The sequence below is a fragment of the Chiloscyllium punctatum genome, chromosome 3 (genome assembly GCF_047496795.1).
Source record: "Chiloscyllium punctatum isolate Juve2018m chromosome 3, sChiPun1.3, whole genome shotgun sequence".
NCBI lineage: Eukaryota > Metazoa > Chordata > Chondrichthyes > Orectolobiformes > Hemiscylliidae > Chiloscyllium > Chiloscyllium punctatum.
Genome location: NC_092741.1, coordinates 17,990,546 through 18,010,014, shown reverse-complemented (window position 1 = coordinate 18,010,014; position 19,469 = coordinate 17,990,546). Strand labels below are relative to the sequence as shown.

The 19,469-nt window shown below is 48.1% G+C and overlaps 1 protein-coding gene across 9 annotated transcripts in view; it reads right to left on the bottom strand.

Moving 5' to 3' along the window:
• The window catches only part of disp1 (dispatched homolog 1 (Drosophila)), a 360,881-nt gene that overhangs the window by 17,293 nt on the left and 324,119 nt on the right, over positions 1-19,469 (bottom strand). For all 9 annotated transcript variants that reach the window (XM_072550729.1, XM_072550730.1, XM_072550732.1 and 6 more), the window contains 2 exons: positions 9,023-9,146; positions 5,609-5,736 (listed from right to left, as the gene is read on the bottom strand). In XM_072550729.1, the coding sequence (XP_072406830.1) occupies positions 5,609-5,736; positions 9,023-9,146 (252 nt within the window). The remainder of the gene's footprint in view (positions 1-5,608; positions 5,737-9,022; positions 9,147-19,469) is intronic.

Sequence of the window (19,469 nt, the reverse complement as noted above, 5' to 3'; positions counted from 1 at the left end):
TGCACAGGCACTGTCCATAATTTACTGCCTTCTTTAGACTCCGGGATGATGTGAGGAATTACAAATTTTGTCCCCTTGTGGGGTGATTTATATTGAAGTTTTCTTAGATTTTGAATTTTAAACTAGTGGCATATGAATACTGATACCTTTTTGTGAAGGCGTTTAAATATTAATTCAGTCAGTCTTTCCAGAACCATAATTTTAAACCACTTCTGGTGCTTCCAAGAGAGTTAATGGAAGTTTTTTTCATACTGTGGGGGTTTATGACTGGAGAGAGAAAATATCAAGCCATTAGCACAGCAGAATCTAGGACAAGCAAGTCTGTTTTAAGTTTAGTCCAAATGCTTCTGGGCAGTTAAAAGGAGACCTCACTGAAGTCAGACACAAGTATAGAATATCCTGTAAAAAGGGAATTGCCTCTAGCAGTTAAGGAAATAAGTTACTTTGGTCTAATAGTTGATGTTTCTAAGAATGTCCAGACAAGCAGAAGCCTGCCTTAGTTATTTATAACTGAGAAAGTCTAAGACCTCAGACGAAGAGGGTCTACAGCTCACAGGGAGAAAGTTCAGACTGCAAATGCTGGAGATCAGAATCGGGAGTGTGGTGCTGGTACCCCCCCCACCTTTTCTTCCACTACATCGATGACTGTATCAGCGCTACCCCGTGCTCCCAGGTGGAAGTTGAACAGTTCATCAAATTCACCAACATCTTTCACCCCAAATTCAACTGGACCATCTCAGACACCACTCTTCCCTTCCTGGACCTCTCCACCTCCAGTGATCGACTAACCACAGACATCCAACGCCTACCACAGCTACCTGGACTACCACCTCCTCCCACCCTTCCTCTTGTAAAAATCCCATCCCATCCACTGCATCTGCTCCCAGGATGACCAATTCCACCACAGAACATCCCAGATGGCCTCCTTCTTCAAAGACCGCAATTTTCCCTCCCATGTTGATTGATGATGCCCTCCAGCGCATCTCCTCCACTTCCCACACCTCCGCCCTTGAACTCCTCCCTTCCAATTGCAACAAAGATAGATCCCCCCCCCACCCCCCCCCCCACCCCCACCCCCAGTCCTTACCTTCCACCCCAGCAACCCCTGGATACATCGCAGCATCTTCCACCACTTCCACCAACTGCCAACACACCCCACCACGAGGGATGTATTTCCCTCCTCACCCCTGTCTGTGTTTTGGAGAGACCATTCCCTCTGCAACTCCCTTGTTAGGTCTATGCCCCCCACCAGCCCTCACCTCACTCCCAGCACCTTCCCCTGCCAACGCAAGAAGTCCAAAACCTGCACCCGGATCTCCCCTGTCACCTCCATCCAAGGCCCCAAAGGATCTTTCCACATCCAATAGAAATTTACCTGTACCTCCACACGTCATCTACCGTATCCGTGGCACCCGATATGGTCTCCTCTACATTGGGGAGATAGGATGCCAACTTGCGGATCATTTCAGAGAACATCTCTGGGACACCTGCACCAACTGACCTCACTGTCCAATGGCTGAACACTTAACTCCCCCCTCCCACTCTACCAAGGACATGCAGGCCCTGGGCCTCATCCACTGCTAAACCCTAACCACCCGATGCCTGGAGGAAGAACACCTCATCTTCCAACTTGGAAGCCTATAACCACGTGGGATCAATGTGGATTTCACCAGTTTCCTCATTTCCCCCTCCACCCACCTTATCTCAGTCCCAAGCCTCCAACTCGACACCGCCCTCTTGACCTGTCCATCTTCCCTCCCACCTATCTGCTCCACCCTCCTCTCCGACATATCGCATTCATCCCCCATCTTCTTCTACCTATCACATTCTCAGCTACCTTTCCCCCCCCCCAGCCCCACCGCCCTCCCGTTTATCTCTCAGCCCCCCTGATCCACAAGTCTCATTCCTGATGAAGGGCTCATGCCTGAAACATTGATTCTGCTGTTCCTCAGATGCTGCCTGACTGACTCCACAGCTCACAGGACGAGAACTGAAAGGAAGCAGTGACGAAAATCCTATAGGTTTGCTGGAGAAGGAATTTCCCTGGACTTTTGAATAACTGTAATATGATGGCATTGGGGAGTAGATGAGATTTTGTTTTTCTTTCAAACTGTGTTATATGTGGACAATTTGGTTTTTTTATTAAGTAATAAACTCCTGTCTTGTTGTTAAAAGCAAATCTGGAGAGTGTGCTTACGCTATGACTATCATGTTAATTTAAAGGAAAACATAATTGATCAGGCCAGATCTCACTTTAGTATTTGACTGTTCAGTGGTAACATCAACTGGGTTTAGAACACTTGCTCAAAAAAATGGTGTAATGATAAGCTCAGCAACTACATTTATGCTAGACTGAATTATGTAGAACAAAGCTAACAGTCAATTAATACTTCCAAAGAGGAGTTACAGTGTGATTGAAATGTCATCTGTTTCCCTCTCCACAGATGCTGCCATACCTGCTGAAGTTTACTCTTCAAATGAATAGCTATTTGACCAAATGTAGGTTAATTAAAGAAAGACAATGTGAACTTGTTAAAGGCAAATTATGTTTACTATCACGCTTGAGTTTTTTGATGAGATACAGATTTGGACGGTGAGGGCAATGTCAGTGTTGTAGCATATACAAACTTTCAAAGGCATTTGATAACATGTCACAGATGAGTGATAGAGCAAAGTGTGCAGAGGACTGTGAAATACTGCAGAGGGAAATAGATAGTTTAAGTGAGTGGGCAAAGGTCTGGCAGATGGAGTACAATGTTAATAACTGTGAAGTCATCCATTTTGGTAGGAATAACATTAAAAAGGACGATTACTTGAATGGTAAAAAATTCCAGCATGCTGCTGTGCAGAGGGACCTGGGTGTCCTTGTCCATGAAGAACAGAAGGTTGGTCTGTAGGTGCAACAGATAATTTAGAAAACAAATGAATTTTGTTCTTCAGTGCTAAAGGGATTGAGTTTAAAAGCAGGGAAGTTATGTTTCAGCTGTATAGGGTGCTGCTGAGGCCACACCTGGAGTATTGCGTGCAGCATTGGTCCCCTTACTTGAGAAAGGATGCGCTGGCACTAGAGGGAGAGCAGAGGTGGTTCACTCTGGAGTTGAGGGGGTTGGCTTTTGAGGAAAGACTAAGTAAACAGGGATTATATCCATTGGAATTCAGAAGAATGAGGGGGGAATCTTATAGAAACATATAACATTGTGAAGGGAATAGATACGATAGAAATAGAGAGCATGTTTCCACTGGTGGGTGAAACTGGGACAAGAGGGCACAGCCTCAAAATTACAGGGAGCAGATTTAGGACTGAATTGAGAAGGAACTTCTTCACCCATAGAGTTGTGAATCTGTGGAATACCCTGCTTAGTGAAGTAGTTGTGGTTTTCTCATTGAATGCTTTTAAAGCTAAGAGAGATAATCTTTTGAGCAGTAAAGGAATTAAGGGTTACGGTGAGAGGGCGAGTAAGTGGAGCTGATGCCACAAAAGATCAGCCATGATCTTATTCAATGGCGTAGTAGGCTCAAAGGGCCAGACGGCCTACTCCTGCTCCTAGTGCTTATGTTCTAGAATAGGTTCGAGCCTATCAGAGTTGAAAAACTGTAGTGCTGGAAAAGCACAGCAGGTCAGGGTGCATCCGAGGAGCAGGAAAATTGACGTTTCAGGCATAAGCTCTCCATCGGGAACATGTGAAGCACTGATGAAGGGCTTATGCTCAAAATGTCAATTCTCCTGCTCCTCAGATGCTGCCTGACCTGCTGTGCTTTTCCAGCACCACACTTTTTGACTCTGATCTCCAGCATCTGCAGCCCTCACTTTCTTCGAGCCTATCAGAGATCAAGGAATAAAAGGAACTGCAGTAAAATGGTTACAAAATTGGTTGAGGAATAAGAAGCAAAGAGATAATAGTTGCTTATCACACTGGGAAAAGTTTTACATTGGATGTACCCGGGGTTAGTGTTTGAACTATATAAATGATTGAGACGTATTGTGAACTGTGAGGTGGATAGGGTAGAATTTCACATGGAGACGGATAGATTTTGAAATAGACAGACCAGTGACAGGTGAAATTTAATGATTCATGTTGGCAGGAACACCACGAAGAGACAATGTAAAGCAAAGGACACAATTGCAAAGATGTAACAGGAAGTGATACATGTACATAAGTCATGGAACGTGGCAGGACAAGTTAAAGCATGAAGCATCTTCATGAGGGGAATAAAGTACAAAGAGCAAGAAAGCTGTGGTAAAACTGAGTAAAATATTGGCTCAGCTTCATTGGCACCACACTTTATAAAGGATATGAAAGTGTTAAGGAGAATACAGAAAAGATTGACAAGATGTTTCCGTGAATGAGGAACTTGAGTTACATCAACAGACTGGAGAAGGTGGGACTGTTTCTTCTCAAGCAATTTGATCGACGTATTGATTGTAATATTTTTAAGGTCAAGTTAGGTTGAATCTCCAGATAATGGAAATCTCAGGGTACAGTGATAAGCAGGAAAGCAGAATCGAGGTCTAAATGAGATTAGTCAGGATCTTATTAATTGGTGGAGCTGGAGTCAAAACAGCCTCCACCAGTTCCTTACTCACCACATTCAAAATCATGAGGGGTCTGGACAGAATAGTGACAGAGAAACGGTTCCTGTTGGTGGTAGCATTGAGAACCACAGACTCAGGGTTAAAGTAAGGAAGCAATGGTGACATGAAAAGAAAGTTGTGACCACTTTTTGAGTGGTTAGGGTCTGGAATATACAGTGTCAGAGGAAATTGGACTATCATCTGAAAGATAAGTGCGTGCAGGGCTAAAGGAAGGCGACATTGATGAATTGTACGTTCTGATAATCAGCGTACATATGGCAGGCTTATTGGATCATTCTGGACTGGAGCCATTCGAGAATTCTATAATTAAAGAATACAACAGCTTCACAGCCAATTAGCTATTTTCCCTCCATAAATGTCTCACTTTGTTGATCTTTCCCCTTGAATACGTGGTGTATTATTCTTCCCCAATTCAAGCACTCTCACTGCACAGTGTTAATAAAAGAGTTCCCAACATCAAATTCATAGAATCCCTACAGAATGGAAGCAGGGCATTCGGCCCACCAAGTCTACACTGACCTCCTACCGAACAACATCCCTCTTATCCTTGCAACCCTGCATTTCCCATGACTAATCCACCTAACCTACACATGTTTGGACTGTGGGAGGAAACTGGAGGAGCTGGAGGAAACCCACACAGACACAGGGAGAATGTGCAAACTCCACGCAGTCACCCAAAGATGGATTCGAACCCAGGTCCCTGCTGCTGTGAGGCAGCAGTGCTAACCATTGAGCCACCGTGCCACCATAATTGTCCTGCTGTGAAACTAATAATGAACCACAAAGTACATTTTCATGGAAAATACAATGATCTGGTCATTTCACAGGAAAACTGTAATCACAGTCAAGTACAACCCTTTCTTGAAGCTTTCATTAGCAGCACATCTTTTCTTCAATGCAAGCTGTATTTGTGACACAAACACAGTCTGGCCAATTTGTTCCCATTGCTCTGTTTTTTTTTAACATGGGACCACAGATAATTACACAATCGTTTTACTGCAGTATCTCACTTACCTTTTGGCTTGTTCCTCTGCGTATTTGAAAGGATAATTTGCAAGTGTTGCTTGATACCCTGTGTTTTTCACCATGTTATTCCAGGTGACCAATCTCTGGCCAATCGCTGTTCCTCTCGGCTCAAAGCCCTACAAATATTTGAAAACTGAACATGAACCTTTTTATTATTCAATCGTTTGGCAACAAGTGCTTCATCTTGCCCTTATAAAGTCCAACCCCATGTGCCACTGTCACATACCAGGCAGTGTTTCCAATGTGTTCAGGGTATCTTTGCTCACTCCTCCCCTCAGTACATGCCAGTGCTACTGCATTTGTACTGGCTCCTGCTACCCTCTGCTTTCCTCTCTTTAGGCACCATCAGATGAAAGACTTACATGGAATTCAAATTATTGTTGGGAGCGGATTAGCGCCAGCATAGACTAATGCTGAAATCTGTGTGGATTTCTGGCTGAAGTCTGAGTGGAATGGACAGACAGCATGACCATCAAACCCCATGAGGTCATGCCATTCACAGACAAACAGGGCTGTTCTGCAGGGGTCATATAATTATGTTGATTCCCTTTCCCTTCCATCACATTCAATGAGTTCTCACCCAATTGTAGAACATCTTATACAATCTAGACTTGTACAGCATGGAACTGACCCTTCGGTCCAACTCATCCATGCTGACCAGATATCCTAAATTAATCTAGTCCAATTTGCAAGGATTTGGCCCATATCCCTCCAAACCCTTCCCATTCATATTCACATCCAGATGCCTTTTAAATGTTGTAATTGTATCAGCCTCCACCACATTCTCCAACAGCTCATTCCATACACACGCCACCCTCTGTGTGAAAAAGTTGCCCTTTAGGCCCCTTTTAAATCTTTCCCTTCTCACCTTAAACCTATGCCCTCTAGTTTTGGACTCCCCCCCCACCCTGGGAAAAAGGTCTTGGCTATTCACCCTATCTATGTCCCACATGATTTTATAAACCTCTGTAAATTCACCCTCAGCCTCAAATGCTCCAGGGAAAATAGCCCCAGCCTATTCAGTGTCTCCCCATAGCTGCTCAGGATCAGCTAGCTGAACAGAGACCCGGGAATGAAACTGGGAAGTTGTTAGCTTTGCTTAGTCACCAAGGAAACAATTGTTTGGGGAAATTTTTGGCACAATTGAATTATGCTCCATTGGCCTCTGCCTCACCTCTCCATACAATAGCCTTGTGGAAGGAAAACAGAGGTCTGAAAATATCTCCCATTCATAGAGCTAGTCACAACATTGGACTGATCAATCCAATTCTTCTAGTTGCATTCTTCCCAGCATCCTGTAGGTGGCAATATCAAACAGCAAACGATCTAAATGTTCTACTGAATTGTCAGCCACATCAGAGGAAACTCATCCCAGTCTTTAGCAAGCTCTTGTCATTATGTGACGTACTTTCAAATTGCTCATTTTAATCAGCTGAGTGTAGAACAATCCAATTACATCGTATAAACATCAGAAGACTGCTCACATAGTTAGTTTCCAAACACTGGTCAGTTCACAGCTCTCCAAAATTACAGAATTGTACAATATAGGAGGCCATTCGCTCCATCATGATCATGCTGGCTTTCTGAAATCTATCCAATCAGTCCCATTCTCTGGATCTTTCCCCATAGCTGAACAAATCTTCCCTGCAAATATTTGTACACTATCCTTTTGAATCTTATTAAACCTGTTTTTCACCTTTCGGGCAGAAGATTTACATCATAACATTGCATTGTTAACACGATGATTTCTGATTCTTTACTTCATTATTGTGAACCACTAGCTTTGGTAAAAAGCTCTCAATATCTTTTTAAACAATTGACTCCTGCAAGCAGCAAGATGCTCTGCTTGCAAATAAAAGCAGTGCCCCATTTGTGCATAGCTTCCTTCACAAAAGCTACAGGATAGATCGCTAAACCCATTTTTAGCAGTTTTGAAGGTAGCCAGGTCATTGCAAGAGCCCCTCAAATTAAAACAAAGTACTGTAGATGCTGCAGCTGTGGAATGAAAATAAAATGCTGGAGAAACTCATCAGGTCTGGCAACATCTATGAAGAGACAAGTGGATTTTAGAATCTGAAAGACATATCAGTCTAGAAATAAAAGGTGAAAGAAATGCGGATGCTGTAAATCAGAAATAAAAACAAATTGCTGGAAAAGCTCAACAGATCTGGCAGCATCTGTAGCAAGACGTCACAGTAACATTTCGGGTCAAAAGACCCTTCCTCAGAATGGTGTTCTGAGGCTGCCAGAGCTGCTGAATTTCTCCAGCACTTTCTGCTTTTATTTCGGCAGGGGACTGTATTTTGCAGTGGATTGTGTTATGGAATATTGAGTGACCTCCATTTAACATCGCTACCAAACAGGTGACAGTAGTAGCTTTGAACTAACACCCCTCCTGAAGAGAAACAGTGAAGCTCCAGCAATGATCTGAACAAGCAGCATTGCTGACAGCAACTGACAGCAATCGGAGTACAATCCTCACTGTTTATTCAGCTGTCACTAGCTCTTGCTAAGGCAGCACAATATACCGACTGGAATTGGAGTTGGAGTCTTAATTGCTCTGGGTTGAATGCTGATCTGTATGTCACTCCACTCACATTTAACAGTGATGGTGATTTGATCTTGACTGGTCTGACTAACTATTCCTGAATCAAACTGTGTCTGTTCCTCTCAGCCCACCTCATTACTTCCTTTCTTGTTGTCTCAGCAGTGTAACTTCCATCTAAATTCTCAAGTTTGACCTCTCATGGTGTTGCGCTGACTGATGTCTCCACTGTCATCAACAAACATGAACTGTCTGGGAGTGGGGTCACAGACAAAGGCATAATCCCATGTGCATGCTGAACTCAGTAATGGGTCCACACGTTTTTGGGGAGAGGAACTTTGGTGAGGTATGGGGAGAAGGAAATAGGGGTTTCTGTGACTGGACGTCTTCCCCGTGACTGGTGCAGACTGCGACAGGTATAAGGTGGGCATGTATTGAGAATGGCAGCTGGAGGTTTGTTGGATAGATGGTGAGCCTCATTGACCAGAGTGTCCATTCCTACTGTGGCACAGTAATATATATAAATAAATATCTGACATTTATGAGCAATCAATTCAGTTGGCAAAAGTAGGTGTGCTGTGGAATTGTTTGTCTCACTGAAGTATTCCTTGATACTAAAAAGGTTGGGAACAATTATTCCACAGACTGAGATATTTTCAAGAATCAGAACCAATTTGCTTTCAAATCTGTTGAACCATTTGCAACAGTTGGACTCTCATCAAAGCGGCAATAGCACAAAAAAAAAAGCCACCGAATTCCGGCCACAAATTTTCACAGAAGGAACAAACCTCCATGAAAGGGAACAAGGTTGCAGTGATCTGTAGAATTCACAACAGAACGATGGGAGAATCACTCACCAGCAATGGGTCCGAGAAGTCGGGAAGATCTGGTACCAGGATTCCAACCAGTGCACAGATCACAATGAGAACTGTGCATAGCCCTAGGACCACCACTGGCCAGTCAGCTATCAGAGCCGCATAGCTGAAAACAGAAACAGCGTCACTACATCAGATACAGACTACAACAGGCAATTCGCTCATTTGAACTAAAAAAGCACATTCATCTGATCTGGGTCCTGGACATTCAAGACCATTTTGCACAATGAGGAACCTCACATATGGCTTTTTAAAAGGCACCATCAACTGGTGACTGGAATCCCAGTTCCAAAGGCTTTTGTTCTTCAGCACCTGACGGAGTGGTCATTTTTTTCCACAGGAACTTAAACAATAAAATTAGCAAATGTCTTTCAAGAAGAATAGATAAAACACTAGATTTACTCTGTTCTTTAAGGGACTTGTCATAGAGTCATAGAGATGTACAGCATGGAAACAGACTCTTCGGTCCAACCCGTCCATGCCGACCAGATATCCCAACCCAATCTAGTCCCACCTGCCAGCACCCGGCCCATATCCCTCCAAACCCTTCCTATTCATATACTCATCCAAATGCCTCTTAAATGTTGCAATTGTACCAGCCTCCACCACTTCCTCTGGCAGCTCATTCCATACACGTACCACTCTCTGTGTGAAAAAATTGCCCCATCAGTCTCTTTTATATCTAGTCCCTCTCACCCTAAACCTATGCCCTCTAGTTCTGGACTCCCGACCCCAGGGAAAAGACTTTGCCTATTTACCCTATCCATGCCCCTCATAATTTTGTAAACCTCTATAAGGTCACCCCTCAGCCTCCAGGGAAAACAGCCCCAGCCTGTTCAGCCTCTCCCTATAGCTCAAATCCTCCAACCCTGGCAACATCCTTGTAAATCTTTTCTGAACCCTTTCAAGTTTCACAACATCTTTCCGATAGGAAGGAGACCAGAATCGCACGTAATGTTCTAACAGTGGCCTAACCAATGTCCTGTACAGCCACAACATAACCTCCCAATTCCTGTATTCAAAACTCTGACCAATAAAGGAAAGCATACCAAACACCTTCTTCACTACACTATCTACCTGCGACTCCACTTTCAAGGAGCTATGAACCTGTACTCCAAGGTCTCTTTGTTCAGCAACACTCCCTTGGACCTTACCATTAAGTGTATAAGTCCTGCTAAGATTTGCTTTCCCAAAATGCAGCACCTCGCATTTATCTGAATTAAACTCCATCTGCCACTTCTCAGCCTATTGGCCCATCTGGTCCAGATCCTGTTGTAATCTGAGGTAACCCTCTTCGCTGTCCACTACACCTCCAATTTTGGTGTCATCTGCAAACTTACTAACTGTACCTATTATGCTCGCATCCAAATCATTTATGTGAATGACAAAAAGTAGAGGATTTATCTTAGTACTTCTGATAGTACAACACTAAGGGGATGTTTTAAAGCATTTACTACTTCTTTTTCAAAATCCCTGTGGCCCCCTCCATCTTTAAAGTGGCTCCAATCAGAACCATGAAAGGAACGGTGGACATAGTTGGTGACAATCACTCTACGGGCAGTCTGCTGTTCGGCCTGAAGAAGCATGTTGTTGAGGTCAGTGTTAAATGAGAACAGTTTAATGTTTTCATTTACTGCAACAGGAATGACAATGTGAACAGGAGCTCATTCAGTCCATTGAAGCTGATCAGTACCATTCGGTGGCACCATGGCTGGTCTGACCATGGCATTAACTCAACATGCCTAGCAGTCCTGCAAGACCTAGATGGGTAATGTTGTAGAACAGAGAAAACCTAGGGGTTCAGGTACATAATTCATTGAAACTTGCATCACAGGTAGACAGGGTGGTTAAGAAGGTGTTTTGCACATTTGCCTTCATTGTTCAGATCTGAGTATAGCAGTTGAAACATTATGTTGAGGTTACACAGGATGTTGGTGAGGCTTCTTATCATAGAATCCTTACACAGTATGGAAGCATGTCATTTAGCCCATCGAGTCCACACCAACCCTCCAAACAGCATCCTACCCAGACCCACTCTCTTAACCTATCCCTGTAACACTACATTTCCCATGGCTAATTCACCAAGCCTGCACACCTCGAGACACTATAGGCAATTTAACATGGCCAATCCACTTAAACTGCACATCTTTGGACTGTGGGAGGAAACTGGAGCACCCGGAGGAAACCCATGCAGACATGGGGAGAAGGTGCAAACTCCACACAGTCACCTGAGGGTGGAATTGAACTGTGATCCTTGGCGCTGTGGGGCAGCGGTGCTAACCACTGGAGTTGCCCTGGAGTACTCTTCTGGAGTATTGCTTGCAGTTCTGTTGGCCCTGCTATAGGAAGAATATTATTAAATTGGAGAAGGTTCAGAAAATATTTGTGAGGATGTTGCTGGGAATAGAGGGTTTGAATTATAAGGAGAGGATGGTTAGGCTGGGACTCTTTTGACTGGAGCATAGGAGGTTGAAGGGTGACTTTACAGAGGTTTATAAAATCATGAGGGGCATAGATAAAGGTGAATAGCAAAAGTCTTTTCTCTAGGGTGGGGGGGGGGTCTTCAAAACTAGGGGGGCAGCTTTTAAGGTGAGAGGAAAATGTTTTAAAAAGGACATTAGGGGCAATGTTTTTATAGGGAGTGGGGTCCATATGTTGAACAAACTGCCGGAGGAAGTGGGAGATCTGGGTACAATTACAATACTTAAAAGACATTTGGATAAGTACATGAATATGAAAGGTTTGGAGGGATATGGGCCAGGAGCAGGCAGGGGAGAGGAGTTTACTTTGGGAATATGGTCAGTGTAGACGAATTGGACCAAAGGGGCTGAGTCCATGCTGTAGGACTCCATGACTCTATGAGAACTCTGTCAAACCCAGCCTTGGACAATTTCAATGACTCACTCCTCAACTTCATCTTAAATGAAATAACCCTTGTTCCCTTGTCCAAGATTCCTCATTGAGGGGCAGTGTTGTTTCAAACCCTTCAGAATCTCGTAATTATAGATAAGGACAAAGATAAAAGTTCTGAATTGGGGAAAGGTCAATTTCATTAGGATAAGATAGGGTTTGGTCATAGTGAACTGGGAGCGGCTACTTGCAGGAAAACCCACATTGGAGCAGTGGGAATCATTCAAAGGGAGACATTCATAGTGAGAGTGTAGGATCGACACGTTCCCATAAAGGTAATGGGTGGAGGCAGCAAGTGCAGAGAACTCTGCATGGCAAGGATTGGATCAGAAAAAAAAACACTTAAGGTAGCAACCAAAGACTCCAAACAGTGGATGCTCCCAGAGGAACACAGAAAGGTGCAGGGGTTGCTTAAAAAATAAAACAAGTAGAGTGAAGAGGGGAAAGTGGAAAAACACTGCTGGCTAACGTTAAGAAAAATGCAAAGGCTTTTTATAAGTATGTTAAGAACAAGTGACTAACCAGGGAAAGGTTACAGCGTATTAGGATCAAACGTAGCGATCTGTGTGGAGCCAGAAGACATAGCTGAGGTTTTAAATGATTTCTTTGCATCTGTATTCGCTGCAGAGAAGGACCATGTAAGTCTAGAAATTAGTGAGGGGGGACTGTGATACATTTAAACAATTAGCACTGAGAGGGAAGAAATATTAATGGTTTTAGTGGGCTGGAAAGTGGATAAACTCCCAGCCTACAGTGGGAGACAAGAGAGGAGATTGCAGCAGCTCGGACACTACTCTGCAGAGAAGGTTGAGCGGGAATTTCATCGAGGTGTACAAAGGTCTGAGAGGCATAGGCAGAATAAACAGCCAGAAACACTTCCCCTTAGCAGAGGGGTCAATAACCAGAGGGGACCATTTTAAGGTGAGGAGGATTAGAGGGTGAGAGGGGATTTTGAGGAAACAGTTTTCTCCCCCAGAGGGTTGTGGATATCTGCAACTCCATGCCTGAAGGAGCAGTGGAGGCAGGAACCCTTTAGGCATTTAAGAAGTAGTTAGATTGTCATATGAAACCTCACAGCATAAAAAGCAAGAAGTCATATGCTGGAAAATGGGATTTGAAGAGATGGATGTTTGATGATTGGCACAGATATAATGGACCGAGAAGCTTCTTTCAATGATGTAAAAACTCTTAAGAGTTATATATTTTAACAAGATCACCTCTCATTTTTCTAACAACTGATGCGTATAGGCCCAACTTGTTGAACCTTTCCTCATTTAAGGCAACCCCTAATCTCAAGAATCAGACCATCAAGGCTTCTCTGAACTTACCCCAATCAAACATATCCCTCCTTAAGGAAGGAAACCAAAACTGTACTCCAGATATCAGAATATCCAATATAGTTGTCACAAAACTCCCATACTTTTATATAAATTGAAGCAAATTTCCAAACTGGAAATTTAAGACAGCAACAGGATATACAGAAGATAGTCATGCCATTCTGAATTGTTATTGGAATCAAAGTGTGAACACTTTCTTTCTTCACCCATGCTGCCAGACCTGCTGAGTGTTCTCAGCAGTTTCTGGTTTACTCCCTACTTTTGTATTCTATTTCCCTCACAATAAGGACCAAGGTCAAAATTTTCAGAGGTGGAATAAGGGAGGGTGCCAACACCTTGCAAACTGACATGGCTGGCTCCGTTGTAGGGCTAGACCATTCCTACACTGTAATTTTTGTGCAGTCAGGCCAGATAACTCCGTGACTCATTGTTCACTGCCCTCAAGAGAGTCAACACCCATTGTCTCTACTTCAAATGGTTCAAAACACATTGCCCATGCCAGTTTTATGCCAATTCAGCACCCCTCTCACTCCAATAGACCTTCGCACTCTCAGTGCCAACTCTTTCCTCACAATTGATCCGCAATGGCCCTTCACAGTCCATGCCAAGTCAATGCCAATTTATGCCTCTTCCATGCCCATCCACCCAGCAAGCGTTAAATACATAGCCAATGAGCCACATAATAGCAATGGCAAGTGTAGAACTGGTGTGAGCGATAGAAATATTCAGAAATTTTATTTAAAAAAGAAACTGCTGTTCCTATAACCCTATAAATGTGCCAAAAGGACAGAAAGTAAAGTATGAAAAATACAGTCTTGAAAGACTTCATACCTCTTAATCTTGTCCAAGCATGCAAGTGCAGCAGGCAATGAAAAAGACAAATGGTAATGAGATGATTCAAGTATAGGGGAAGAGATGCCTGGCTCAGAGCCAGACCCTCGGGAGAGACCACATCCAGAATACCGTGCTGGCAGTTTTCGATTCCTTATCTGGCTATGGAGGGAGGTTTACCAGACCGACTCCAGGGATGGCAGGACTGATGTATGAGGAGAGATTAGATGGGTTAGGACTATATCCATTACAGGTTAGAAGAATGAAGGGAATCTCAGAAATTTATAAAATTCTAAGAGGAATGGACACATAAATACTAGAATGATTTCTTGGATCAACTCCGGAATGAAATTTCTTCACCCAGAGGATAGTGATCCTGTGGAATTCTCTGCCACGGAAGGTGTTTGAGGCCAAGATGTTGAATATTTCAAGGAGTTAGATATAATTTTTCAGGCTTAAGGGATCAAAAGAGTATAGAGAGTGTAATGATTGCAATGAGGTCAGTCACTGGACCTCATTGAGTCCCCTGACTGGGTTGTTAATCTGATCCAATCAGGGAATCCTGACTGACAGATTGAAAAAAAACAAAACAGTAGTGTGAAGAAAATAAAAAAGAAAAAAACCGGAGAGTCAGAGGTTCAGGTCACAAAAAAGAAAGAACAGGAGTTTCAGGCATCCTGTTCACTCTGAGAGCTAGCTTTGAGGGGGCTGGATCAGTGTGTGTGCAAAGACTCTCCTCCTTGACTGTGTCTGAGAGGAAGGGGACTGTCCCTGGACCAGCTGCCTCATATTGAGAGTGCTGAAGGAAGGAAGAAAGAGGAGGAGGAGGAGGCAGAAGGAAGTGAGAGTTCTGAGTCCTGGGCCTACTTTTGGAGCTGCAGCCCAGGCCTCACCCAGGTCAAGGGAGTGTCACTGCTGGTCTCTGGAACCCTGCCCGGACTTGCCTCAGCTGTTACTGCTTGGGGCCTGCCTCACTGCTGCTGTCTGGGACTCACCTTGGGCCCCTCCCAGGACCTCCACCGCTGCCGCTGTTGTCAGAGGCCCACCTCCACTGCTGCTGCCTGGGACTAAATTTTGGGGCTGCTTGGGACTTGCCTTGGGGATCCTCCCCAACAGGTCTGCCCCCACCGCTGCGACCAAGGGCCTACCTGGGACTCGCCCGAGGCCGGTCTCCACCATTGCTGCCTGGGACTCGCCTTGGACACCTCCCCAGGACCTCCGCCACTGCTGCTGCCAGAGGCCCACCTCCACTGCTGCTGCCTGGGGCCTACCAACATCCAGCAGTAGAGTATGGCGAGCCCGAAGGTCGCAGGGCCCAGCCGCACCTACGCCAGGGTAGCCGCTGCCTTAGGCTCGGCTGTCCCAACCCCTGCTGCAACCGCAACCCCCTTCAGGCACCTGACTAAACGCCTGGGGGTCAAGGCCTATCCCCACGCCAATATGACGATCGAGGCCTGCAGCAAGGCCATGGCTAGTGTGGTCGGCCCACTGGCCATCGTCACTGCGGCCTGGATGTATGGGAAGGCCGTCTTCTTCCTGAAGAAGGTCGTGATCTCCAATGTCCTGCCCTTCATTGCCAGTGAGCTCCTTCTTCCCCACCTCAACACCTTGGGGGAGATCCAGTCAGGTGTCCAACCGCTCCTGCTCGGTCTTAAGGACCCTGCCCTGCGGCACGTATACTCCTTCTGACGCCAGGTGTTTATTTGCCTGGCCTGAGAGGAGGTCACCGAGGGCTCGTTCACACTGCTCCACGAGGGCGCGGCCTACCATGTCGTCTGGACGGCGGACGGCGTGCGGTGCCACCTGTGCCGCGAGGTGGGGCACATTAGGAAAAACTGCCCCACACAGAAGGCCAGCCAGCCCACGCCAACGGCTGAGGGTGGCGCCACCGCACCCACTCCCCCTCCTCTGAAGACTACACCACAAGCCCCAGCAGTGGGGGCTAAGCCAGAGGCTTCCAATGCCTCAGCCTCTAATGGGGGGGGGGGGAGCATCCGACCAGCCGGAAGGCACTCAGGAAGACGCGAGTCAGGCCTGCCCACGGGGAGACCATCCTATCCCCTTCCCCGACACTTAGCCCACGACCTGCCCTGCCCTGGCACAACAATGCCCCTGCGGCCATGTCAGCATCGCCCCGGCACGGGAACCCTGATCCCCAAACCCGTACCTGATCCTGGTCCCACACCCAACCCTGCCTCACCTCCTGCAGCGACCATGTCTCTGGGCCCCAGAGAGTAAACGGGGCCCCTGCCCTGCCCTGCCCACCATCACCTGATAAACCAGGGGCAGGGCAGAAAGCAACACAGCTGACGCTCCCCACCCTGGCCACTCGTATTCCGGGAAAGGCTGGGGGGGGGGACCTTGGGCCCCATGACCACCAAGGCGAGCGGGGAGGGGAAGGCCCATAAACTCCCCCCTGTCTCTCTGGGGAAGAGGTGCTGGGCCTTGGAGAGGAGAGACACGACAGCAATGTGCCGGTAGCGCTACTCCTCTCCTGTGGATGAGCCTACGGTGCCTCTTGATTGTCCTGCACTGCAGCCTGACCTACCCAAACCCCCAGGGGCTGCAGCAGGGCCTTCTGGCCCCTGGGGAGGACTTTAATAACCACATGGGCCGTGGTGCGGGTGACAACGGAGAATCCTCTGCTGGGTTGTCAAGTGGTGGAGCGGAGGAAGGTGTTTATCCTTGCTCCTCCCTCCCAGACTGTTTTTCTGGGGGGCCTTGGCCCTGGGGGAGGACCTTTTCCCCGAGGAGCCGGGCGTCCTGGTGCCGGGAGAGGAGCGGGGCCCCGAGTCTCTGCCTGATGACCCGAACTTGGGGCATTCTGGGAAGGGATGTGCTGAGGAAGGTACTGCTGGTGACCCTGAGGGTGGAGTCACTTGGGGTTTGAGGCCAGTTGGCGGTGCCAGACCAGCCCCCATTCTCTCACCCAGGGGTCGGTGACTGAGGGTGACCTCCCAGAGGAGGGGGGATCTACATGAGTCACCTCACCTGCAGATATGGCGGGGTGGCTATCTTGTTGGCCCCGCATTTTCAGCTGGAGATCTTGGTGGTGGGTGGGTGGGTGGGGGTCAGGGAGCCCGTGCCAGGCCGTTTGCTTCACCTGACGGTTCGGCTGGGAGGCGCGGTGCTCCACTTGGTAAACATCTACGCTCCCCTGGCCGGGCCGAGGCAAGCGAGCTTCTTCGGAGAAGTGTCCGCTCATCTCGCCTCCATCGACGAGAACCAGTGCGTCGTCCTCGGGGGAGATTTTAACTGCATCCTCGAGGGCAGGGACCACGGCGGTGCCCGCACTGGCTGGGCGTCGGGGAAGAGGTTGGGGGACTTGGTCAAGTCCTTCGACCTGGTGGACGTCTGGCGGAATCTCCATCCCGACTCCATCGCCTTCACCTTTATGAGGCCCGGGGTCGGAGCGTCCAGAATCGACCGCCTGTACGTTTCGCGGGCGTACGCCTCCTGTTTTCCAAAGGCCTCCACGCGGCAGGTGTCGTGCACGGACCATCACCTGGTGTGGGCGAACTCCTTCCGTTCGGCGCCAGGCTCGGCTCCGCGTACTGGCACTTTAACAACCTGCTGCTGGAGGAAGAGCGCTTCCGGGACTCGTTTCGTCGTTTCTGGGCCGGCTGGAGAAGGAAGTGGGGAAGCTTCCCCTCCCTGAGGCTATGGTGGGACGTGGGCAAGGCTCATGTCCGCGTCTTCTGTCAGGAGTACGTGAGGGGGTCGACCAAGAAGCGGAAATCCAGAATCGTGGAGTTGGAGAGGGAGATGCTCGACCTGGAGTCACGCCTCGGTCAGCCCGACGCGGACCCGGCCCTGCACGGGGTGTACGAAGAGAAGAAGGCCGCGCTCTGGGACCTGCAGCTCGTCGGGGCTCGGGGCGCATACGTGAGGTCGCGGATCCAGCTCCTCCAGGACCTCTGCTCCCTCTTCGTCTACTCGCTGGAAAAAAAGGCGCGGCACCTGTCAGCAGCTCCTTGTGCTGCTGGCCGACGACGGGTCCCTCGTCTCAGATCCGGAGGGCATCAGGGCCCATGTCCGAAACTATTACACGGCTCTGTTCTCTCCAGCTCTGTCCAGCGAGGACGCTCGCAGAGTTCTGTGGGAGGACCTGCCGCAGCTCGGCCCGGAGGACGCCGGAATGCTAGACACTCCCATCCGGTCTCTTTCCTCCTCCTCCTCCTCCCCGCCCCCCCCCCCCCAGCACGGACTACAAAATCTTCGCCAGGGTGTCGTCTTCTCGTCTGGCCTCCATGCTGGCCCACATGATTCACCCGGACCAGTCCTACATGGTCCCGGGCCGGAGGATACACGACAACGTCCACCTGGTCCGGGACCTGATCCATTTCTGTCGACAGGCTGGTTTGCCGAGTGCCTTCCTGTCTCTCGACCAGGAGAAGGCGTTCGACAGGGTCGATCACGAGTACCTGCTCGGGACTCTGCGGGCATTCGGGTTCGGGACGCAGTTCGTCGCCCGGATCCGACTTTTGTACGCCGCCGCAGAGTTTCTGGTTAAAGTTAATGGGTCCCTGACGGCGCCCCTTCGCTTCGGGAGAGGAGTGCGTCAAGGCTGCCCCCTGTCCGGCCAGATGTATTCCCTGTGTGTGCCTTTCCTGCGCCTCTTGCGGAGAAGGTTGTCGGGGCTGGTTTTGCGTGGCGCGGGCATAGGGGTGGTCCTCTCTGCCTACACCGCCGTGCTCCTCACTTTCGCTGACCTGGGGAGGATGCGCGAGTGCCAGGCCGTGTACTCGGCAGTGTCCTCTGCCAGGATCAACTGGGCCAAATGTTCCGGACTACTGGTCGGTCCGTGGCGGGTGGACTCTCTGCCAGAGGAGTTTCGGGGGTTCAGCTGGAGTACCACCCATCTCCTCTACCTGGGGTCTACCTCAGCCCGGCTGAGGAATCCTGGCCGGCCAACTGGCAGGAGCTGGAGGCCAAAGTCTCGGCTCGCCTAGACCGCTGGACAGGACTGCTCCGAGTGCTATCTTACAGGAGTCGAGTGCTGGTCATAAACCAGCTGGTGGCCGCCATGCTGTGGTACCGGCTGGTCACTTTGGTCCCTCCTCCTGGCTTTGTCGCTGACATCCAGAGAATGTTGGTCGACTCCTTCTGGGACAAAAAGATGCACTGGGTCGCCACGCAGGTTCTGAGTCTCCCTATTGAGGAGGGCGGTCAGTCGCTGGTGTGCGTTCGCACCCAGGTCGCAACGTTCCGCCTTCAGACCTTGTGGCGATATCTTTACGTCAAGCCTCCTCCAAGGTGGTGCGCCCTGGCGACGTATTTTTTCTGCCAGGTGCGTAACCTCAACTACGACACGCAGCTCCTGTCCGTCGACCGTGACGGTTTGGAGATCG